The 21,831-nt window shown below is 46.8% G+C and overlaps 1 protein-coding gene across 2 annotated transcripts in view; it reads left to right on the forward strand.

Moving 5' to 3' along the window:
- Positions 1-6,339: 6,339 nt before the first annotated feature.
- Tarbp1 (tRNA guanosine 2 -O-methyltransferase TARBP1) overlaps positions 6,340-21,831 on the forward strand; it is a 47,927-nt gene continuing 32,435 nt past the window's right edge. For both annotated transcript variants that reach the window (XM_021170959.3, XM_029480695.2), the window contains exons 1-7: positions 6,340-7,166; positions 10,025-10,122; positions 11,355-11,424; positions 14,437-14,585; positions 17,307-17,359; positions 19,107-19,204; positions 21,372-21,507. In XM_021170959.3, the coding sequence (XP_021026618.1) occupies positions 6,356-7,166; positions 10,025-10,122; positions 11,355-11,424; positions 14,437-14,585; positions 17,307-17,359; positions 19,107-19,204; positions 21,372-21,507 (1,415 nt within the window). In that variant the 5' untranslated portion in view covers positions 6,340-6,355. The remainder of the gene's footprint in view (positions 7,167-10,024; positions 10,123-11,354; positions 11,425-14,436; positions 14,586-17,306; positions 17,360-19,106; positions 19,205-21,371; positions 21,508-21,831) is intronic.

Below are 21,831 nucleotides of genomic sequence, written 5' to 3' on the forward strand. Positions count from 1 at the left end.
TAGGGGAGATGAGAGAGGAGGAAAGGAGAGAAGAGGAGAGAAGAGGAGAGGAGAGGAAAGGAGAGGAGAGGAGAGGAGAGGAGAGGAGAGGAGAGGAGAGGAGAGGAGAGGAGAGGAGAGGAGAGGAGAGGAGAGGAGAGGAGAGGAGAGGAGAGGAGAGGAGAGGAGAGGAGAGGAATGGAGAAGGGAGGGAATAGAAGGGGAGGGGAAGGGAGGAAAAAAGAAAGGGGAAAAGGAAGCAGTTATTAGCTGATAAGAGAAAATTGACCATGGTTAGAAGGACCACAGATGGTTAATTGAAAAACCTGGTATTTTAAAACTGAACTTCATGACATTTTTTCCAAAGATAGTTTTCTCTTTTTACTTCATGGCATCTAGTGAATGAACTTTTCAGCACTGAAGACTCTAGGAACTATTGTTATTTACCAGGGTTCTCCACAGAGATAGATGCTGAGTGTGTGTATGTGGTGTGTGTGGTGTGTATGAGTGTGCGTGTGTGTGTGTGAGTGTGGGTGTGGTATGTGTGTGTGTGGTGGGGGTGTGAGTGTGTGTGTGTAGTGTGTGTGAGTGTGTGGGGGTGTGGTGTATGTGGGAAGAGAGTGGTATGTGGGTTGTGGGGGTGTGTGAGTGTGTGTGTGGTGTGGTGTGTGTATGTGTGTGGTGTGTATTGTGTATTGTGTGTGAGTGTGTGTGGTGTATGAGAGTGTGTGCATGTGTGTGTGGTGTGTGAGGTGTGTGTGTATTGTGTGTGGGCACATCCCAATATATGTTGCCCTTGTGACTTCTAGGGAGGGAGGCCTGGAGAAACCAATCCCAGAAGATTTCTAAGCACCCCTACCCTTCTTAGACTCTAGAAGGAAGCAGTTGCAGCCTCCAGCTGCAGACGTCTGGTGTGATTGCTACTATCAATCTTTCCAACTGTGACTGAGCATTTAGGTGGAAAGCTTGAGACAGGACTCCATTGTCAACAGCGCCACCTTCTGTCCAGTGAAACTCCAGCTCCTAAACAGATTTTTCTTCCCTTCTGATCTTGTTTTTGATTGTACAACTGCCCTGCATTCCAGAACACACATGCGCCCCAGATGCACACATTTAAAACATATTTTCCAGTGCCCCTTCAGTTCCATGCGCCTCTCAGACCAACTTAGTCCATGCTGTGCCTCGACATCACCGTCTTCATCAGAAGCAGCTGAGACAGACTCGCCAGTGATCCACAAGATCAGACCCAGACCTCCCCCATGGAATGATGAGGATAGAAAGGGCTATAACACCCCATAACACCCTTCCTCATTTGACTCTGCCTCTCCACCTTCCCCTCCCTGACAGCTATAGGTAAATCTGGCCCAGCTGCCAGTGGGTTCTAAGGATGAACACAGCTCCTCAAGTTTATGAGACTACAGCTTTTACCTGCTGAGCCATCTCACTGGCCCACAGCCACATAAAACACACATACATTTTTCATTCCTTCATGCAAGAAAATAATTATCATGTGCTAGATGATAGATATCTGGGTCACAGAGACCATACATACAGGCACTCAGGCATAGTGATATTCCTAAAATCCAAACAATCACTTCCTATGATGTTTGAATTTGGGGGCTGATAGTCAAAATGCCAGCTGTTGGAACCCCTGGGTAATTTCCCAGCCTCACTCTTCTGAGAAGACTCATATATTGTACTTTAAAGTCCCTACAATACACCAGGTATCCCATGTTTGTCATTTCAAAGGCTTCCTCCCTACCGGGCAGCAGTACAGATTGAGCAGTAGGGTGTAAGCCAGGTAGACAGCTCTTACTGATAGCTTACTAAGAAAGGAGAGTGTCTTAGGTAGGGTTTCCATTGCTGTGAAAAGATACCATGACCATGGCAACTCTTATAAAGGCTAACATTTAATTGGAGCTGGCTTATAGTTTCAAAGGTTTAGTATGCCATTATCATCATGGTGGGAAACATGACAGCTTGCAAGTAGATTTGGTGCTGAAGGAGCTGAGAGTTCTACATCTTGATCCAAAGGCAACCAGGGGGAGATCAGATTTGTTTCACACTAAACCTGGAACCAAACCTCTGAAACTAAATAAGCCCTTCCCCTCTTTCCCCCTCCCCTTCCCCTCTTTCTCTTCCTCCTCCTTCATGTTGATAACTCAGACATTTTGTCACTTCAAAGGAAAGGCATTTAAGACCTCAAAGCCCCCCACCCCCACCCAATGACACACTTCCCCTAACAAGGCCACACCTCCTCCAATGAGGCCACACCTCCTCATTGTGCCACTCCCTATGGCCAAGCCAAGCATTCAAACACATGAATATATGGGGCCCATACCTATTGAAACCGCCACAGAGAGGTTGAAGGTAACTAAGATTTCAATGGAGGATAGACATTTGGAAGGTTGCATGTATGGATTGAAGACATGATGGAGAGTGTGAAGTCTGTGGCTCTCAGACTTTCAACTTGAGTGATGGCATCTTAATGGCCTTTACTTTGATGCAACAAAGTTACAATGTAACTGCATTATCAACGCAAATCCTTTAGGGGATTTAGGAGGGAGAGGGGGTGGGCGATGGGGAAGAGGGAGGGAGAGGAGGAGAAGAGAAGGGGCTTATTTAGTTTCAGAGGTTTGGCTCTATGCTTAGTTGACTCTTGTTTCTGGGTCTGTAGTGAGGGATCATGGTGGAAGGGTAGGATGGAGCAATAGTGCTCATTTGTTTTGTGGGAGAGAGGAGAGAGAGAGAGAGTGAGCGCAGAAGAAGGGACAGAGACAAGCCTTCCAAGACACATCTCCAGTGACCCTCTTTCTCCAGTCTGATGGAGTTTTCACCATTTCACAAAAATGACATCAAATTGTGAATCCACCAATAGCTTCATCCTTTAACTAGACCAGAATCCTCTTGACATAGGCACCTGGAAATAAGCCTTCAACATATGAGGCTTTGCAGGGAAACTTCATGTCCAAACAGGTGTGCTTTAGTAACGATGGAAGAGTGATTTGGGACAGACAAGACTCGGGGCAGGATGTGACAGAGGGGAAAGAATGACACCCCAAGTGTACTACAGTGTTGATGTCTTGTGGACAGCTGGATGGACACTCTAAAGTGCTCTGAGAAGTGCTTGGGAGACACACTGTTCATCATTACCATGTCAATGGTACATCTATGCCATGTAAATGGTCAGTCTATTGCTCAGTTTTTGAAGCAGTCTGGCCTCAAATTCAGTATTGAGCAGAGGACAACCTGGAACTCATGATTCTCCTGCCTCTACCTAACATGCCCCTCCCAAATTCAGGGATCATAAGCACGTGACACACCGCTCTTGTTTATGTGATGCTGGGGATGGAACCCAGGAATTCATGCATTCTAGACAAGCACTCTACCAACTGAGCTACTGAGTTCCAAGACTACAGTTTAACAAAGATACTCAGAAAATATTTACAGAATGAAAAAAAAAAATTCAAAGATCTGTGGATGCCACTCTGAAACCTTGGGCCAAAAGAAAGGTAAAATTTACAAAGAACAAAGTGCACAGTTTTCAAGGCATTTTGACAAGGATTAAGCTGTGTAATCAATACCTACATCCAGTTAAAATACTGCCCTAGAAGCTCCCCTGCAGCCTGCTTCTAGACCATCTGCATTCCCTACTGGAGACTGCCTTCCTCATCTCTACCACAACAAGCTCCCTATGCTGATCCCTAAAAGTCAACAAGTGGAGTCCTGGGATGTAAAACATTGTTGCAAAGATAAACATTGTTGCAGAGATGAACAATCACTGGGGTTGTGAAACATTGTTGCAAAGATGAGCAATCACTGGGGATGTAAAACATTGGTGCAGAGATAAGCAATCAGCTATCAGAGCCTCCCGATTGCCTTATCTCAGGCTATTTTATGTATCCCACGTCTACTGATGTTTAACTTGTTACAAAGTTTTAGCTACAAAGACTAATGTTGTTAAAAGCAGCTTCCTACAAAGATTTACTAGTCTATAGAGTATTTAGATCAAATACCTGGGGTGAAGAGGTGGAGAGGTGGAGAGGGTGGGGGATGGGGAGTGTGATTGCTACATTATTAGGTAGGTGCAGTGTATCTTTACTGGAACAGTGTTTCAAATCAATCCTAACATTTCCCTGCCCTCCAGTAATGCAAGTCTCCTAGTTCTACATTCTTGGTCCTTGTTATTTGGTGGTTTTAAATACTATTTATAAGTTTATTGCACTTATTTATTTGAGTACTTGTACACAGGGGTGGGTGCATAGAGGTCCAGCATAGAGGTCAGAAAACAACTTTCAGGAATTGGTTCTTTTCATCTGAGATCCAACTCAGTTTGTCTGGGTTAGCACCAGGCACCTCCACCACCTGCGCCATCTTGTCAGCCTTCACTTGGTGTTTTGAATCTTTCTTAAGAGCAGGAAAGTGTGTGTCCTCCTGGGTTTAATGTGCATTTCTCACATGACTAAAACTGTCAGACACCTTTGCAAGTGCATATCATTTTTTTTGTCTTCATTTCTTCAGTGTCTGCTCAAAACATTTAGCTTTTTGTGCTTGATATCATTTTATGTTGAGAGAAATGATATTTATAAGCACCTTTCATGAACTAAGCATTAGATGTTTACTAACATTCTAAGTGGGTTTAAAATGGAATCTTTTATGTGTTTTGCCAAAGGGAAGTAGAATGGCTGAACACAGGGAGGGGAGGAGGGTCAAATCTTTCCTGTGAAATACTATTTAACTTTAAAACCATATCCATGTTATTTTATGTCAAAGTATTTAAAGATGGGGCTTGTGTTTCCCTCGTTGACTAAGGGCAGAATTCACGTTTAGAAAGGCAAAGAAAATTCACATCAATCATTCACTTAAACTTGGAATTCCATGAGGAGTGCGACCAGCAGAGTGCATGCCAAGATAGAGTCTTCTTTGTCTACTTCTGAATCTGGCGGTGGATACGATCAGAAATATAGACCCACGGGGAAGCCTGATTTTGAATTTGCTCCTGGGAACTAGAAGGCAGCACTGTATGGGAAGATCAACCTATATTCTTGAACTAGGGTCCTGGGTTCAGAGTTCTGAGGAGAGCTTGCTTTCAGCTGCAGCCTGTTCTGCTAAGTGTGTGTGGCCTCTGATGCCCCCCACCCCAAGTCATACTTAATTTATTACATTGCTCTCCTACCTCCCAGTTTGAACCCAGAACCTCAAGCATGCCAGGAAACATCTCTCCCACCTGTTTCCCCAGCCCAGACTGACCTTGAGTTGTAGCCCAGGCAGGTGACCCTCCTGCCTCCGATTTCTGATACTTGCTTATAATGACAATCATATACACCTGACTTCATGACTTGTCAGTGTGTGGAGTAGTGGAGTATAGGCTTGTATTGGCCTGTGAGGTTGGGGCTGCTCACCGTGTGTGTGTGTGTGTGTGTGTGTGTGTGTGTGTGTGTGTGTATGTGTGCATGTGTGTGCGTGTGTGTGTGTGTGTGTGTGTGTGTGTGTTCTCGTGCTAGGGGTTGATGTATGGTGTCTTCCTCTATCACCCCCTATCTTGTGTGGGTTTTGTTGTTGTTGTTTTGGTTTGTTTTGTTTTTTTCCAGACAGGGTTTCTCTGTGTAGCTCTGACTGTCCCGGAACTCACTCTGTAGACCGGACTGTCCTTGAAGTCAGAGATCTGCCTGTCTCTGCCTCCCAAATGCTGGGATTAAAGGCATGCTCCACCACGGCCCGGCCCTCTGCCTTGTTTTTGTTTGTTTGTTTGTTTGTTTTTTGAGACAAGGCCTCCTTTGTAGTCCTGGCTGTCCTGGAACTCACACTGTAGACCAGGCTGGCCTCGAATTCCCAGTAATCCTGCCTCAGCTTCTCTAGGGCTGGGATTAAAGGTTTGTGCCACCCATACCCTGGTTTCCACCTTGTTCTTAAGAGTCAGGCTCTCTCACAGGACCTGGAACTGACCTCAGTCTTATTGGCTAATCAGCGACTCTTCTCAACCCTCATAATTTATTTTCAAAACATAAATCCAGATTTCATTTGGGATCCATTGTTTTAGAGACTTTGTGGTAGCTCTTAACATGCACCCTTTTTAAAAGCAACCATCCATCTGGGGGGACTGCAGGATATCTATGTGAATTTAGGGCCAGCTAGAAAATTTAGGCCCTAGGCCTATTTCCAATCAGGAACTTCGGAACTGGTGTAATACTACGTCTGCAGCAACTCTTTTTACTAAAAACTGTGAGTGGCAGGAGGCATCACACTCCAACGAAGTTGAAGGAACCTTACACGGTCCTATGCCGGGCAGGGTATGTGTGGGTGGGAACCTCTCGCCGCGCACGCGCACTCGCGCTTAGGGTGGCCGGCGCACGCGCACAGGTCTACTCCCCGCGAAATGGAGCGGGTGTTGGTGGACGCGCTTCTAAGGCAGAGTCAGGAGCCCGGCGCGTTGTTGGGCGCGCTGTGCGGCGGGGAGGCGAGTGCGGAGCGGGCCGAGACCCTGCGCCTGGTGCTGCAGCGGCTGGAGGAGCGCGGCGCGGGCGCCGGTGCGCTGGCCAAGGCGGCACACGAGGTGGCCAGGGACCATCTGGTGCCCTTACTGCTCGCGTCCCAGGGCGGAGGGCCTGCGAGGCCCCGCGTGCTCCGAGCGGCGAGTGCGGCGCTGCGCTCCTGTGCGCGCCTGGCAGGACCGGAACTGGCAGTCACTCTGGCCGAAGAAGCGCTGAGCGAGCTACCGGGCGCTCCAGCCGTGGAGCTGCTGGCCGCCGTGGCGCCGTGTTTACGCGCGCCGGAGGATGCCCCGCTGCTGCGTCGCCTGGGGCGCGCGTCTGTGGAGCTGGCGCTGGCCGGGGACGCGCCGCCGGCCGTGGGAGCGCGCCTGCTGCCCGCGCTGGCACAGAGCGCAGAACCGGCTCTGCGTGCGGCGTGGGACGCGCTGAGCTCCGTGGGACCGGGAGCTGAGGGCAGCACTGGGCCAGAACTGCTGGTACTGAGCGCACTGGCCGAGAAGCTGCTGCCCAACCATGAGCGCCACGGGGATCTCGACGCTCGTCTCTGCGGCCGCTTCTGGAGAACCGTCCAGGCGGGGCTGGGCCGCGCGCAGGACGGGCTCACGCGCAAGCGCGCGCGCTACCTGCTGCAGAAGGCTGTACAGGTGTCTGCAGAGCTGGCGGTGGACTGCTCCTGCGGCCCCCAGGACACAAAGGGTACCCACTTTTCTCTCTTTCTAAAAAAAAAAAAAAAAAAAAAATAGTGTGTGTGTTTGTGCGCGCGCGCGCGCGTGTGCCTGTGTAAGTTTATGTGCACCACGTGCGTATGCTTGGGAGGGCATCAAATCCCCTTGAGCTGGAGTTAAAGGCAATTGTGAACTACCTGATGTGTGTGCTGGGAGCCAAACTCCAGTCCTCTAGTAGAACATCAAGTGCTCTTAACCCCTGAACCATCTCTCCAGACTGGCACCTACTTATCTCTTTGCCCTAGCCACACTCTGCTTCCTCAAACCAGCCTTCAAGGGGCGTCCACCTCATCCTGAGCGGATTTGACACTTGCATGCGGTACCCTACACCGGCCTCCTCCTGCACTTTGGGAAGAGTGGACCAGTGAAGGTTAAGATACCGCACACGAGGTAGCATGTTCTGTGTAAGACCAAGCCTGCTCCACGCCTTTACATCCTGATAGAAAAAAAGGTTGACATCCGTATCAAACTGAAAGAAGGGTGCTGTGTAACCCAAGTTAATGTTTGAAACTCGAGGTACAGAATTAAATATTAATCCCTTGACATTCCCTTTAAGAATATTAGGAACAGGGTTTGTTAGTGCTTTCTAAACATCACCCTTAAGTCATCGTGTGTGTGCACACAGGCCTAAAGTCAACAGGTGTTTTCCTTGATTATTCTCCATTTTATTTTTGGGTCAGGGTCTCTCTCTCTCTGAATCTGGAACTCAGGATTCAGATGCTTTCTTTCTGAAGTCTGGAATTGTGCTCCCTCATGGTCTCTGCACATTTGTGGTTTTGCTCCATCTTTGCTGTCTCTGCAGGGATGCTCTCTTGGGGCCTCCTGCATTCAAAGCAGAGCTGGGACTGTAAACAGCTTGGTTTTGTCTTTACGGCTTGAGTGATAGTTTGCTCAGGTCCAGCTTCTGTGGGGGAGACATTTCCATCCACATTTTAAAGGCTTCCATCCATCCATCTAGAAGCTGGAGGTGCTACTCTTGTTGTTTTGAAGTTGAGATAATTCTGGATCCTGCTCAAGGGCAGTCTGTGACTTCTCTATAGGGTACCAGGGGTTTAGGGTCCTGGCATCCTGGAACCTCCTTTTTTATCCATGTGCACCTACACAGTCTGGAAGGCAATGAGCTTTGATTTGGGGAAGTTTTCTTGAGTAATCAGGTGGTTATTTCCTCCCTTGCTTCCTCTTTCCTTCTCCCTTCTTGACTTGGAACCTCCTGGACTTTACCATCCGTCTGTTTGTCTGTCTTAGTCACTTTTTCTATAGCTGGAATAGAGACTATGGCCAACAGCAACTTGTGGAGGAAAGGATTTATTTCAGAACACTTCCCTCAGGTCACACTCCATCACTGAGAGAAGTTAGCAGGAACCTGGAGACAGGAACCGAAGCAGAGATGATAGAGGGGTGCTGCTTATTGGCTTGCTCAGCCTGCTTTCTTAGACAACCTAGAACCACCTGCCCAGGTTTGGCACCACCCACAGAGAGCTGGACCATCCATCATCAATCATGAGTCAGAGATTTCCCCCAAAGGCTTGCCTACAGGCCAGCCAGATAGAGGCCGTTCTCAGTTGAGGCTTCCTCTTCCTGGGTGACTCTGGCTAGTATTGAGTCGACAAAGCCCAGCCCGCATTGAAACTTCTTCAATAGATTTTCTAGAATTTTGATGTTTCCTTCACTCACTGGTTAATTTCTTTGGTTTCCAGTCTTTTCTCTGCGTTTCTTGTTTCTATGGCCAGATTTTAAGTTTTCAGACTGTTTGGGGATAACCCCTTTCATTTTACATAGCATCCTGTTCTGATGTGTGTGAGCAGACCCCTCCATGGCTCAGCCCGGCTTATGATCTCCAGCCATAAGCAGAGTCTTGCTGCCTAGGATTTCAGGTTGTTTATTTTTTTTCCTTTTGGTGGGGGGGGGGTGGTGTTTCAAGGTAAATCAAATTATTTCTTGGCTTTCCCAGTCAACTAAACTTTCTTTTTCCCCCAGAGTCAGCTTAAAATTTCAAATTTTAAGTTTTGTTCCTTTGTTTGTTCCTACATTATTTTTGTTTTTGTTGTTTCAGTTTTGTTGGGATTAGCCTCTGCGAAGTCCTTTACTGTAGAGTCTTGGGGAAGAAAGTAGAGTTTGGGCATCCATAACAGTAATCTTAAGGAAACAAAGCACTGTTAGACAGGCATGGTGGTACATGCTTGGCATCCCAGGGGAGGCAGGAGGTCCTGGAGTTCAAAGCCATCCTTGACTATAGAGTAATTTCTAGGCTATCCTGGGAGATTTTTGTCTTTAAAAACTCTCAGCCCAAATAAACAGAAACAAAATTTTAAACTCAGAGTAGCCAAAAAAAAAAAAAAAAAAAAAGCAAACAACAACAAAACCAAACCAAAATTAAATTTAAAATTTCTTTCTGAGTTTCCCAAGCTTTTAAAGTCTGTTCCCAGGGCTGGAGAGATGGCTCAGCGGTTAAGAGCACTGACTGTTCTTTCAGAGGTCCTGAGTTCAATTCCCAGTGACCATATGGTGGCTCACAACCATCTGTAATGGGATCTGATGCCCTCTTCTGGTGTGTCTGAAGAGAGCGACAGTGTACTCACATACATAAAATAAATAAATAAATCTTTAAAAACCAAAACCAAAATACATTTTAAAAGAAGAAGAAGGAGGAGGAGGAGGAGGAGGAGGGGGAGGAGGAGGGGGAGGGGGAAAGTCTGTTCCCTTCATGATTGGTGATCGCACTATTTGGTAACATTAGAATTAAGTTAAGAACTGTTGTTATGAAGGACTTAACCAAGTAGCTAAAAGAACTGTTTCTCCCCCCCCCCCCCTTTTTTAAAATTCTGTTAGGTCCGAGCCTATTCTGGTGGTCTGAGAAGAAAAAAGATGAGCTCCTAAAGTTTTGGGAGAACTATATCTTGATCATGGAAGTTTTGGAAGGAAACCAGGTACGCGCTCTCCTATCTTAGTGGATTTTATAGCCCATGGGTCTTTCCCAGGCATTCACAGGAAGGCTGGCTTATGTAAGCATGGCCAATTCCTTTGTTTTCTGGCATAAATACAATTTAAGATAGCATGTAAGTTATTTCAGGAAATGAAAGAATGCTTTCAGTGGATTCACATGATTGCTCAAAATTTAGTCTCACTTAACTTCCCTTGGTATTCTCCAACTGTTATGTTGTGGGGTAGCCCATCCTGTTACCAAGTGTAGACTACTGGGTCCATGCCCGGGCTTTTGGATTTAGTTCATCTGGAGGAAGGCCTGAGAGTGTGAACTTTGGATGAGTTTCTAAGTGATAACCTTGCAGCTTCCCTGGTGTAGAGAGCAGTAGTCTGTTAAGGTCCCTTTCGGTAAGAATGTCAATATGTAAGGGCTCCTGTCTATAGGGTTCTTAGAGGTTCCCGTCTAAAAGAATCCCATTCTGTAAGGTTCCTCAGATGTAAGAGTCTCCATCTATAAGGCTCCTGTGTGTAAGGGCTTCTGTGTGTGGTTCTCCATCAGTAAGCTGCAGACCATGGGTCAGATAAGACATTAGTGGGTTAGCTAGCCATGGAGTCAGTGTGAGGTGTATGTCCACAGTACCATACCCCTGTCTGGGCTAAGCATATAGAGATACAGGCTGGGGAAATGGAATTCTTTCTAAATTCAAATATACTTCTAGGGTTGCATCAATAGGTTGATCCATAAGACTTATTTATTTTAGAAATTTAGATTTAAAGTTATTTTGAAATATGTGAAGTCAAACTCTAGCTGAGTTGTCACAGCATGGTCTAAGAGACACAGGAGCACCGAGCTCTGAATCCAATCTGCTCCCCGTGTGTGACCCCGGACAACCGCAGGAACTAGGGGCAAGTTTCTGTGCCTTTTCTGCCTTTAGTGTTCCAGCCTTGCCCGTCTCCTGGGTCAGTCGAGGATCACAGGGTCTGAGTTAGGATATTCCCCGTGGAAATCTTCACGGCATCGAAACTGGGGGGCTATACTGTGTTCCCCAGCTTTGCCTGCTCAGCCTCACAGATGTGGATCCTGCTTTAATTCAGACCTGGGAGAAGCAGGCTCCTGACACCTGTTTTTGACATGGTTACAAGAGAAGGACTACCGTGATGTGAACAGGAAGCGTTCCCTGAGGTTTTAAAGGCGTAATGTGTGATTTTTCATGAGATTCTTTGCTTTTGTTTTTAGATCCATGTCATAAAGCCAGTCTTACCAAAGCTAAACAGTCTGTTTGAATGCGCAGTGTCAGAGGAGAATGGTAACGACGACTTTCTGGTTCTGTTTATTTGCTTTAATAACATCGATAGTTCCCTGATCTTATAACTAACCATTATTTATCATAGAGGATTTGGGAAAACCACTGAACAGTGAGGAGGGAACAGGATCATGTTGTCATAGCACCAGCAAATAGTATTGGCCTTTGGTGTTGAGGGTTCGCTCTGTGTTCACGCTGCACCCTCAATCTGTCTCTTTAGAATATAGCTTTAAATGGCTTCAGTTATTTAAATACAATTAGTTTTTTTAAAAAGCAGTTTATTATAAAATTTCAAAAGATTTCCTTTCTTTAGAGAAAGGAAAGAATATGTATGATGAACCAGGAGCCTGACTCTGTCAAAGCAGAAACACACAGTGGGTGGCCTGCATTGGTCAAAGCAGAAGCACACAGTAGGTGGCCTACCTCTGTCAAAGCAGATGCACACAGTGGGCAGCCTCGGCTCCTGGGTCATGTGCATCCTCTGCTGATACCTCTCCAGTAGCTCAGCCTTCCTTCATTTCATCTGTAAATCTCAGTGTCTGTCCTTAACTGTCCTTAGTGGCCCAGTAGGTAAAGGGCTTGTGGTGCAAGCATGAGGACCAGAGTTTAGATCATCAGTGCCAGTGTAAAGACCTTGTGGGTCTGATTACCCACCTGTAATCCCAGCATTCCTGAGGCAGACACAGGGAGCCCTGGGTGAGCTGACTGGGTAGATGAGCCAAATCTGCAATCTCTGGGCTCATCAAAAGACCTTGCCTCCATATATAAGATGGGGAGGGATCAAGAAAGACACTTGACGTCAACCTCTGGCCTCTACACACATGGTGCCTATACACATGTACACGTACCCCTACACACACACACAAATACACACAAATAAGAAATCGCTAATGTTTTTGTGATAGAGCTGGTTTTTTTTTGTAAATAATAGCCTTTAGATATGAATGCATGCTTTTAACTGCTTCCCAACCTTATTGTCTTAATATACCTTTTAAATATATAGACACACATCTATCTTTTGTTTATTAGACTGACGGGGTTAGTTTTTGATAAGTATTTTGAAGTTCCTAGGAAGAAGACATTCAAGGCTAGGACTTTAAATGTGTCTTGAACCCTTTTCACCCCTGAGTCGGGGCGTGGGGGTGGGGGATGTTTGAGAAGATGCATAGCAAACCTGGAGCCTCCCAAAGTGGCTCTGTGAGCTTAAGCTTAGGCCAATGATACAGCTAAATGCAGGCCAGGGTCTTTCTATCTGTAGGAGCAGGAAGGTGCTGTGTCACGTGTTTATGCACGAGGACGAAGGAGGGGGGCTGGTGCCTGCCCTGGGTAATACCTCACTGATAGTTTGACCCCTTTGGAATTGGGCTTTATTCTGTCAAAGGCCGTGGCTGTTTTCTGACTCAGTTTTCACAGACCAAAAGCCTCTCTTGAACGGAGCCCCACCATTTTTTTTTCTTGAATGCTTGCTGTTAAAGTGATGCTCTCATTCTGTGCTTTGCCCATAGCTCTTGGCAAACCAGACCAAGTAGCATTGACTGGTTTTGGAATTTACCATTGCCAGAGAGTGAAAAGGCAGGTTGGGGTAGATTACCAACAAGCAATAGGCCAACGTAGTTACAGAAGACCGGGAGATTAAAAAATGATGGTCTTTCTAACATGGTTAAATACAGGCTAGTTTAAGAATCAGAAACACCTTATAGAGGTACACATTTATTCCGTTCCTCTTTTTCCTTTAGATTCATTTTTATTGATGTGAATGTGTGTGTATTCCTGGGTGATATACCACATGCCTGCAAGTGCCCTTGGAGGCCAGAAGAAGGTATTAGCTTTGCCGGTGCCGGAGTTACAAGTGGGTGTGAGCCGCCTGACATGGGAGCTGAGAATCGAGCCCCAGTGCTCTGGAAGAGTGGTGTGCACTCCTAACCACTGAGCCATCTCTCCAGCTCCTCATTCTGTCTTTTGTTGTGGACTCAATTATATTCGTTTAACAGTCAGTGACTGTGTGCAAGCATGGGAGTGAGGTGGGAGAGGGAAACAATATTTTCTTTCTTTTTAAAAACTATTTATTTATTTTTATGTATGTGAGTACACGGTTGCTGTCTTCAAACACACCAGAAGAGGGCATCAGATCTCATTACAGAGGGTTGTGAGCCACCATATGGTTGCTGGGATCTGAACTCAGAACTTCTCAAAAGCAGTCAGTGCTCGTAACCACTGAGCCATCTCTCCAGCACGAAACAGTATTTTCTACCATATATATATATATATATATATATATATATATATATATATGCACATACATACGTATATATACATATATACACACATATATACGTATATGTACATATATGTGTGTATATATATATACATACACACACATATACATATACATATATATTTTTTTTTTCATGAAACAGTTTTGGCTCTAGGTCCTATAAAGAGAAGAGAGAAGGGACCAAAATGAGTTCATGTGAAGGGGAGGTTAGGTCTGACATGGGGGTGACACATGACCTCAGAGCTAGGAGCTGGCCAGCCCTGTGCTGGGAGCTCTGTGAGGATAGTGGGGATACTGAGAAAAGCAGGTCTACAGAGGCAGGAAGGCCAGTGTCCACCTGTGCCTTGTTCAGAGTTTCAGCATGGTAGGAAGCAGCTATTCAAGGGTTTTAAGTAGGGGGGGAGTGTGACGGTTTTAGATTCATGTATGCAATGGCCTCAAGTGGGGTGGGGGGAGGATGCAGTGAGCCACTCCGATGTAAAGTCCCATCTGTACACACAGGGACGTGCTTTCATGAGTACTGTGCTGGCTGCAGCAGCTGGCTGCATCCAGAATGCTGAACACCCAGGTGACTGAGTTCTGCGAGCTCTGTGTGTGTCATTAACAAGCTCACTGCCACGGCGCTCTCATGCTCTTAGTGTGGCTGTCTTGTACACGCATCTACTTATCAGCAGCCTACAGTCTCCGTGCAGAGATCTAAAGCAGAATCATATGTCAGCATTGGGTTCTTGTTCCCACAGGATGCTGGCTCTTCCATCCCTCCTGGCACACGTGCATCTACAAAAGAATGTTTGAAAGTGAGAATAAAATTCTGGCCAAAGAAGGCGTGATCCACTTCTTGGAGCTGTATGAAGTGAAATCGCTTCCTTATTCCCCGGAACTCTCAGAGGTAATGGCTTCTCATCTTCTTCCAATCCTTACCTTCATCAGAACATAGAGGGTAAAGGCATGCCTCTGTCACATGCATCAGAACATGGTAAACACATGCCTCTGTCACATGCATCAGAACAGGGGAGGTAAAGGCATGGCTCTGCCATATGCATCAGAACATAGTAAACATATGTCTCACATGTGTCAGAACACAGGAGGTAAAGGCATGCCTCTGACACACATGTCAGAACATGGTAAGCACATATCTCTATCACATGTGTCAGAACATATGAGGTAAAAGGCATGCCTCTGTCACATGTGTCAGAACAGGGGCGGTAAAGGCATGCCTCTGTCACATGCACCAGAACACGGTAAAAACACATGTCTCTATCACATGTGTCAGAACAGGGGAGGTAAAGGCATGCCTCTGTCACATGCACCAGAACATGGTAAACACATGTCTCTGTCACATGTGTCAGAACATGGTAAACACATGTCTCTATCACATGTGTCAGAACATATGAGGTAAAAAGGCATGCCTCTGTCACATGTGTCAGAACAGGGGAGGTAAAGGCATGCCTCTGTCACATGCACCAGAACATGGTAAACACATGTCTCTATCACACTCAGGAGGTAAAGACATGCCTCTGACACACATGTCAGAACATGCAGGAATAGGAGCTGGAGGCAAGGGAGGGAGAAAGCAGAGTCCCTTGCATGGAGGCTGGGAGGCAGCGCGGTGGCGGAATGTGGTGGAGGAGCTTCAGAGAGCCTGTGATACAGACAGGGAAAGCATGCCAGGCCTTGGCCAGTGAAAAGGAGATACAAAAGAAGGAAGAAGGAATGCTATGCTTTTCTGAGTTAGGACTCGGAGGGGTGGGCAGGCCACGGGGCTGAGCCTCTGGGAGCGGGTACGTCCAGGTGAGCGTGTGTCAAGTTCTGCTCTCTGAGACGGTGTCTCATGTGTCATCTGTCCTTTAAAGCTCTCTGTGTGGTCGAGGATGGTTCTGAACTTGGTTCCTTTTGCCTCCACTTCCTGAGTGCTGGGATTGTGTGCACACCACCACACCCAGCTTATGTGGTGCTAGGGACTGATCCACAGCTTCCAGCATGCTAGGTGAATGCTGTGGCAGCTGAGCCGTGTCCCCAGGCTCTGTCTTCCTGTCACCTTTTCTGTTTGGGGAAAGCTGAACGGTGGTCACATTAGTCAGGGTTCTTTAGAAGGACAGAATGATAGCATGAATAAATACTGAAGGGAAATTTATTAGATTGGCTTACATTAGTGGCTGTCCGCTAGCTGGGGAGGTGTGAGGGTGTGTACCTCAGAAGTCTAATCTGGTATGGAAGGCCCAGATGCTTCTCGAAGAGCCACTGAGCATGTCTGCTGGAAGCTCAGAGAAGCTGGGCTGTGATGGAGGAAAGAATGGCGGCGGCAGTGACAGCCACAGTAGCAGCTACAGGGTTGTTGAACTCACAAGTGAGAGGTGAAGACAGGCAGGCAAACTTGGTGTCCTCTCTGTACCTGGGTGGTTGCTGAAAAGGTGCTGTCCATATCCAGGGAGGGACCTCTGCTTCAGGTAATCCAATCAGAACTGCCTCACAAGGTGTGCCAGAGAGTTGCCACGTGGCTGAGTCTTGATCCCAACAGACTCAACAGTGGTTACCTTCACAGTGGGCTCATCTGAGTCATTTCTCAGCTGCTGTCTCACAGAGTTTACAGTCTGGCAGGGAAGCTCTCAGTGATGCTGCCCTGGAGCTACGTGTGGGGAAACCCTGCTAACTAAGGTCGAAGTCCACCATGTTCCTCTGAATCGCTGCAGTATGGGAGACTCCCTTCATTAGAAGAGCTTCTCCTTTTCTGACCTCATCCGGGGAACTTTACGTCCCTCACACTTGCCTCTACCAGAGGAATGTCAGGCAACCTCAATGAGTTTATAGGATCTATTTATTTCTCCTGACAAAACCTGTTCAGCCCGCACCTGATATTCCTGAAATGCTTCCCCATGCTCATGAGGCATTCCAGGTACTGGCCTTGCCCATCCTGGATGTGCCCCCCAAAACTTGATAAGCCTTCAGTCACCCTAAGTAAAGTTGATCTGCCTCCTGATAGCTGGTCCTGGTGTGGTCATTCACCTTACATACTCACAGGACTTCCGAATCCCCTGTTCGAGGTGGATAGTAAGAGGGCAGGGAGACCCACACTGTCTGTGTGTCCTTTGCCATCTTTTGTCTGAGCTCTGTCTCTGCCTCTGCACCCCAGCAGCCTCACACAGCTGGGCCCTGTGGCTCCCTCCCCTTAGAGCCGATGGCTAGACTTGCATTAGGGTCCTCTTCACCAACCTGCTTTTTCTGTCTGAACTCCATAGTACAGTACCTGAGATGCATTCTGGCCCCTGCACTTTAGGTAAGCCGGGGCTTTTTGACCGGTGTCTAGGAGTGTTTTGGGGAATGTTAATCCCTCCAGGTCTCAGCACAGTCTGTTCAGTCTTCTTTCGAGGAATCTTTGTTTCCTTGTCACTATCTGCATTCCCTACCTAGTTCCTCATCAAGCTTCGTTGTCCCTGGCCCACCCCCCAAGGCCCTGCAGGTAGCTGCATTCTGTCTGTGCCCACAGGTCCCTCCTCGCATGAACCTGCTCTGCTCCTCAGATCTCCTGAATCCCTGTGTAGAGCAAATGCAGGTCCTGCCCCCTTGCTGCAGCTGGACATTTACGACAGCTCCCTGACTTTTCCCTTTGTAGTTTATTACTGGCCCGCTGATGGATGCCCTCTCAGAGAGCTGTCTGTACAGCAGGTAAGTGCCATGCTATGTGTTGTTGCTGTGGGGCTCGGAATCAAGCCCAGTGCTTTGTGCACTCTAGGCCATTGGCACACCTATTCTCTTCCCTAGCGGCAGTGCTGTGCATCTCAGCACATACTTGGTGCTGTGAACCAAACTTTTTTATTTTGACTTAGTTTACAGTTTTCTAGAAGAGTTTGTGGCTACTGCTGTATAATCAGCACATGCTAATGTCCGATGGAATTTTCTTAGTTGTTTCCTTGTGTGTGTGTGTCTGCTAAAATGACTTACCCTCCTGTATGTTTCATCTGTCTGTCTGTCTGTCTGTCCATACCTCCCTCCTTTCCTCCTTTCCTCCCTTCTTCTCTCCCTCTCTTCCTTCCTCTCCCACCTTTTCTTCATCCCTCATTCTTTCCCTTTCTCCTTCGCTCCTTCCCCCCTCTTCCCTCCTCCTTCTCTGTGCCTCTCTTTCTCCCTCCTTCCTTCCTTCCCTCCTCCCTCATTCCCTCCCTCCTCCCTCATTCCTTCTCCCCTCCTTTCCTCCCTCCCTCTCTTTCTTCCTGGTTCCCTCTTTCCTCTTCCCTCTTCCTTCTCTTCTTTGTCCCTCCCTCCCTCCCTCCTCTCTCATTCCTCCCCCTCCTTCCCTCCCTCCCTCCCTCCCTCCCTCCCTCCCTCCCTCCCTCTTCTCAGTCCGTCCCTCCCTTTGTATTAAGAACCTGAGTTCACTCAGTGTGCCTGCTGTCAGACCCACTCCCCACAGCCCATTTTCTTTTTGGTATCTGACAGTGGCCACCATGGCTCATAGAGGTCTGCTCATTCACCTTGGAAAAGGTTAGCTAGCAGAATCTCGTTCGTTTTGTACCTTAGCCTTGTTTGGGGAGTTATCTATCACCTCAAATTGTCCTTTCAGGTCTCCCCTGCTTTTAGAGTTATGATGGCTTTCTGATTCTCATCACTTAATTCACAATTCTAAGTAAATTTCACTTAGGATGCCCCTAAAAAGAAAATCATCCCATTCCCCACCCTTTTCTTTAAAAATGCTAGCATCTGCCCAACTTACAGGAATATATTGATTCCCAGTGTCTGATGAGTAAGTATTGAAAGCATAAAATGGATTGCTGTGATGGAGTTTTGAGTCTCCGGTGAGTCATGTTGGCTGGAGTTCCACATCTGTGAGGCAGTGTGGAATCAGCACATGGCCTCTATGCTTTGGGAGAGTCGGTGCATACATTTATCACAATACCTCCTGGTTCTCTGTTGGGTTCAGTTAGCAGATAACACACAGCCAAACCCCACCATGGCCAAGTCTGTGTTCATGATTAAACACTACTGCTGTGTCACCCCTAATATTGTCTTCACTGTGAATGCTCTGTTACTTTAGACCTGAAGATGGGAAGTCACTGAATTACCTGTTGGGAACGATAAAGTGCAGTTTAAGTTGACCGTTTTTTGTTTTTTATAATGACCCCAGACTGATGTGTGTGATAAAGGAAGGAGAGAATCGTTATCATCAAAGGTCGTCACAGCCCTTCAATCTAACCGTCTGGAGTCCTGCTCCTTCTATGCAAACATCCAGATGTTTCCATGTTCAAAGAATCTCCAAATATTACTGGAAAATAAAACTCTGGTCCAGGGAGAAAAGAGCTGTCCAATTACTTTATTGCTGAGAACCAGGGTCATGTTGCATTTAGACTAACACCCAAATGTGCGTTTGTGAATGGATTTTAAGTTCATGTTTTTCTCCCTCTCTCTTGGTCCGCAGGTCCCCAGGGCAGCCGTTGGGAAGTGACTCTCCCCTGGGATTAAAGCTGCAGAAGTTTCTAGTCACTTATACTTCCCTTCTTCCAGAAGAAACAAAGAGTATGTCAGTAGAGATTTGAATTTACGTTTTAACTTTTAGCATGTTTTGGTACGGGTACCAAGTGCCATGTAACAGTTAGGATCAGCGCCATGCAGGTATCTGAGCACTGCTCTTGTGGTCTGTATACTGTCTTCTCCTCAAGCATCAGCAAGCAAGGTTGAACAAATAACTGGGCTCTAGAAAAAGTACTGGACAGTACCCAGCCCACGCTGGGTTCTCCTTTTCAGCAGAAAGATGTAGCTATGTAGCTAAGGAGCGCACATTTGTATACCACTGTGTCCTAGAGTCAGTGAACTTTCCTGGGTTGGGGCTTACTTTTTTTTGAGCCAAGTTTGGAAGTGGACATAAAGCAGTGAGCCTCTTGGTGCCGGGTGGCAGAGGACTTATTCCTCTTGGAGTTATATTGTCATACTGGTCTTTGTGACTTACTGACCTTAGGTATGGATTTTCTTTTTCTCTTATATTTACTCTACAAATTGCTTCACAAGATGACCAGTGGTGTCATCTATGCAAATGAGGTAAATATGGTCTGCAGTATCTTGTGATTAAGGTGGATCGTCTTTTTTTATTTATTATATCTAAGTACACTGTTGTTGTCTTCAGACACTCAGAAGAGGGAGTCAGATCTCATTACAGATGGTTGTGAGCCACCATGTGGTCGCTGGGATTTGAACTCAGGACTTTCAGAAGAGCAGTGGGTGCTCTTAACCACTGTGCCATCTCTTCAGCCCCAAAGTGGATCATCTCAGTGACTCTTTATAAAGTAGTTTCTTGAGAGGACAGTGGAATTGCTAGCTTTGGGTACCTGGGTTCCAGCCTCCTGGGTCTGCATATTGGCAGTATGAATGGCATGCCCAGCAGGGCGCCCTCTGGTGGCTGCCTGCCTGGTGTTGGTGGTAGGGGCCAGGAAGTGTGTGGGGTCAGTGTGAAGGAAAGCCTAAGACAGGGTTTATTGGGTCTGATTAGTGCAGCCATATGAAAACAGAAAACTTACCCACAGTTCCTTGTGGCTCCTCCACTCACCACTTCATAGAGAATATCATGTCTAGTTTTATGCTGCTTGCTTTGGAAGAAACAAAATAGATTATGTTTCAAGAAGCCTCTGGAATCATTCCCCCCCCCCCCCAAGACGATCTCACTAAGTAGCTCCAGCTGTCCTAGAACTCCTATATAGACCAGGCTGGTCTCGAACTCTGATCCACCTGCCTCTGCCTCCTCCTGAAAGCTGGGATCAAAGGTGTACTTCACCATGTCTGGCTGCTTCTAGGATTTCTTGATGAGAGAAAACAGTGCAATGAACAGATGCCAGAGGAGGAGAAAGCACCAACCCCTTGTGTCTCAGAATAGGACGTCAGCCATGGAATGAGACCCAAGAGAGGCATGGAATGGCCTTCCAGTGTGCCCAGGAGCTGGGGGCTGCCCTGGCAGTGGTTCTGGCCTTGTCTTGAGCAGCTCAGAAAAGTGGTTCCCATAAGCTAAAGCTTTATCTCGTGGTTGTTCATGCCTGCAATCCCAGTACAGGGGAGATCGAGGCAGATCATTGGTGTTTGTTATATTTAAAATTAGACAACTAACTCACTGTCTGTTTCCAAAATACTTCCCTCATTGCCAGAGGGGACCCCAGGCCCTGAGCTGGTCCTCACACACCAGCTTTCTCACAGCCTCTGCTGCATGTCTGTCTGTTGGCCTGTGCACATGTCTCCCTGCTGTATGCGTGCCGTGGTCTCGTGCAGGGAACTGAGCACTTGCTGGCCTCTTCATCGACCCGGTTTGTGTAGCCTGAGCTTTGTTTCTGTGGCTGAATCAAATTTCATCCTCACCGCATGGTGGGCTCTTCCTGTTTTTTTGTTTTTTTTTTTTTTAAATCCATTGCTCAGCAGGCATCTGTGTTCTCAGTGCAGGAGCCTGTATGGAGTCCTCCTAGTCACACAGCTAGAAGGGGGTTTTCAGGGTCACATTCCCTCCCCACCCTGACTCCACCCATCCACATCCCCACCAGTAGCGTGAGGAGTTCATTTTTCCCAGATCCTCCCAACATGTCGATATTCTTTTTTAGCCATCCTAGTGGGTCTGAGGTTTGTTTATGTTTCCTTATTGACTAAGGAAGCCAAGGACTTTTTCTGTGTGCTTATGGTGACGATAACGGTTTCAAACCGTTTCTTCCAGGTTGTTTCCTGTTAAAGTTCATTCAGAGGATGGCAGACAGACACTGGTGTGCAGTGCCGGTTTTGTTCCTGTCCAGGGCTTTGGCAAGCATACCCAGCTGTAAGGCCCTGGGTGGAGAGGGTCTTCTTGCCCTCAGGTAATTTACTCATGGTGTGTTCATTTGTTTGCTATGTAGTGTGTGTGAGAAAAATTGATATTTTTTATTTATATCCCATAACATATGGACTTAGGTTTTGACAACTTAAGGCTAGGGGTTTTTTTTGTTGTTGTTGTTTGTTTGTTTGCTGTTTTAAATTTAAGGACAAATATCAAATCATGATATTGACTATAAAGTGGTTTTTTTTTGTTTTTTGTTTTTTGTTTTGTTTTTTCTAGACAGGGTTTCTCTGTGTAGCCCTGGCTATCCTGGAACTCACTTTGTAGACCAGGCTGGCCTTGAACTCAGAAATCTGCCTGCCTC

The sequence above is a fragment of the Mus caroli genome, unplaced genomic scaffold (genome assembly GCF_978045245.1).
Source record: "Mus caroli unplaced genomic scaffold, Mus_caroli_1 scaffold_10, whole genome shotgun sequence".
In the NCBI taxonomy this organism is placed as follows: Eukaryota; Metazoa; Chordata; class Mammalia; order Rodentia; family Muridae; genus Mus; species Mus caroli.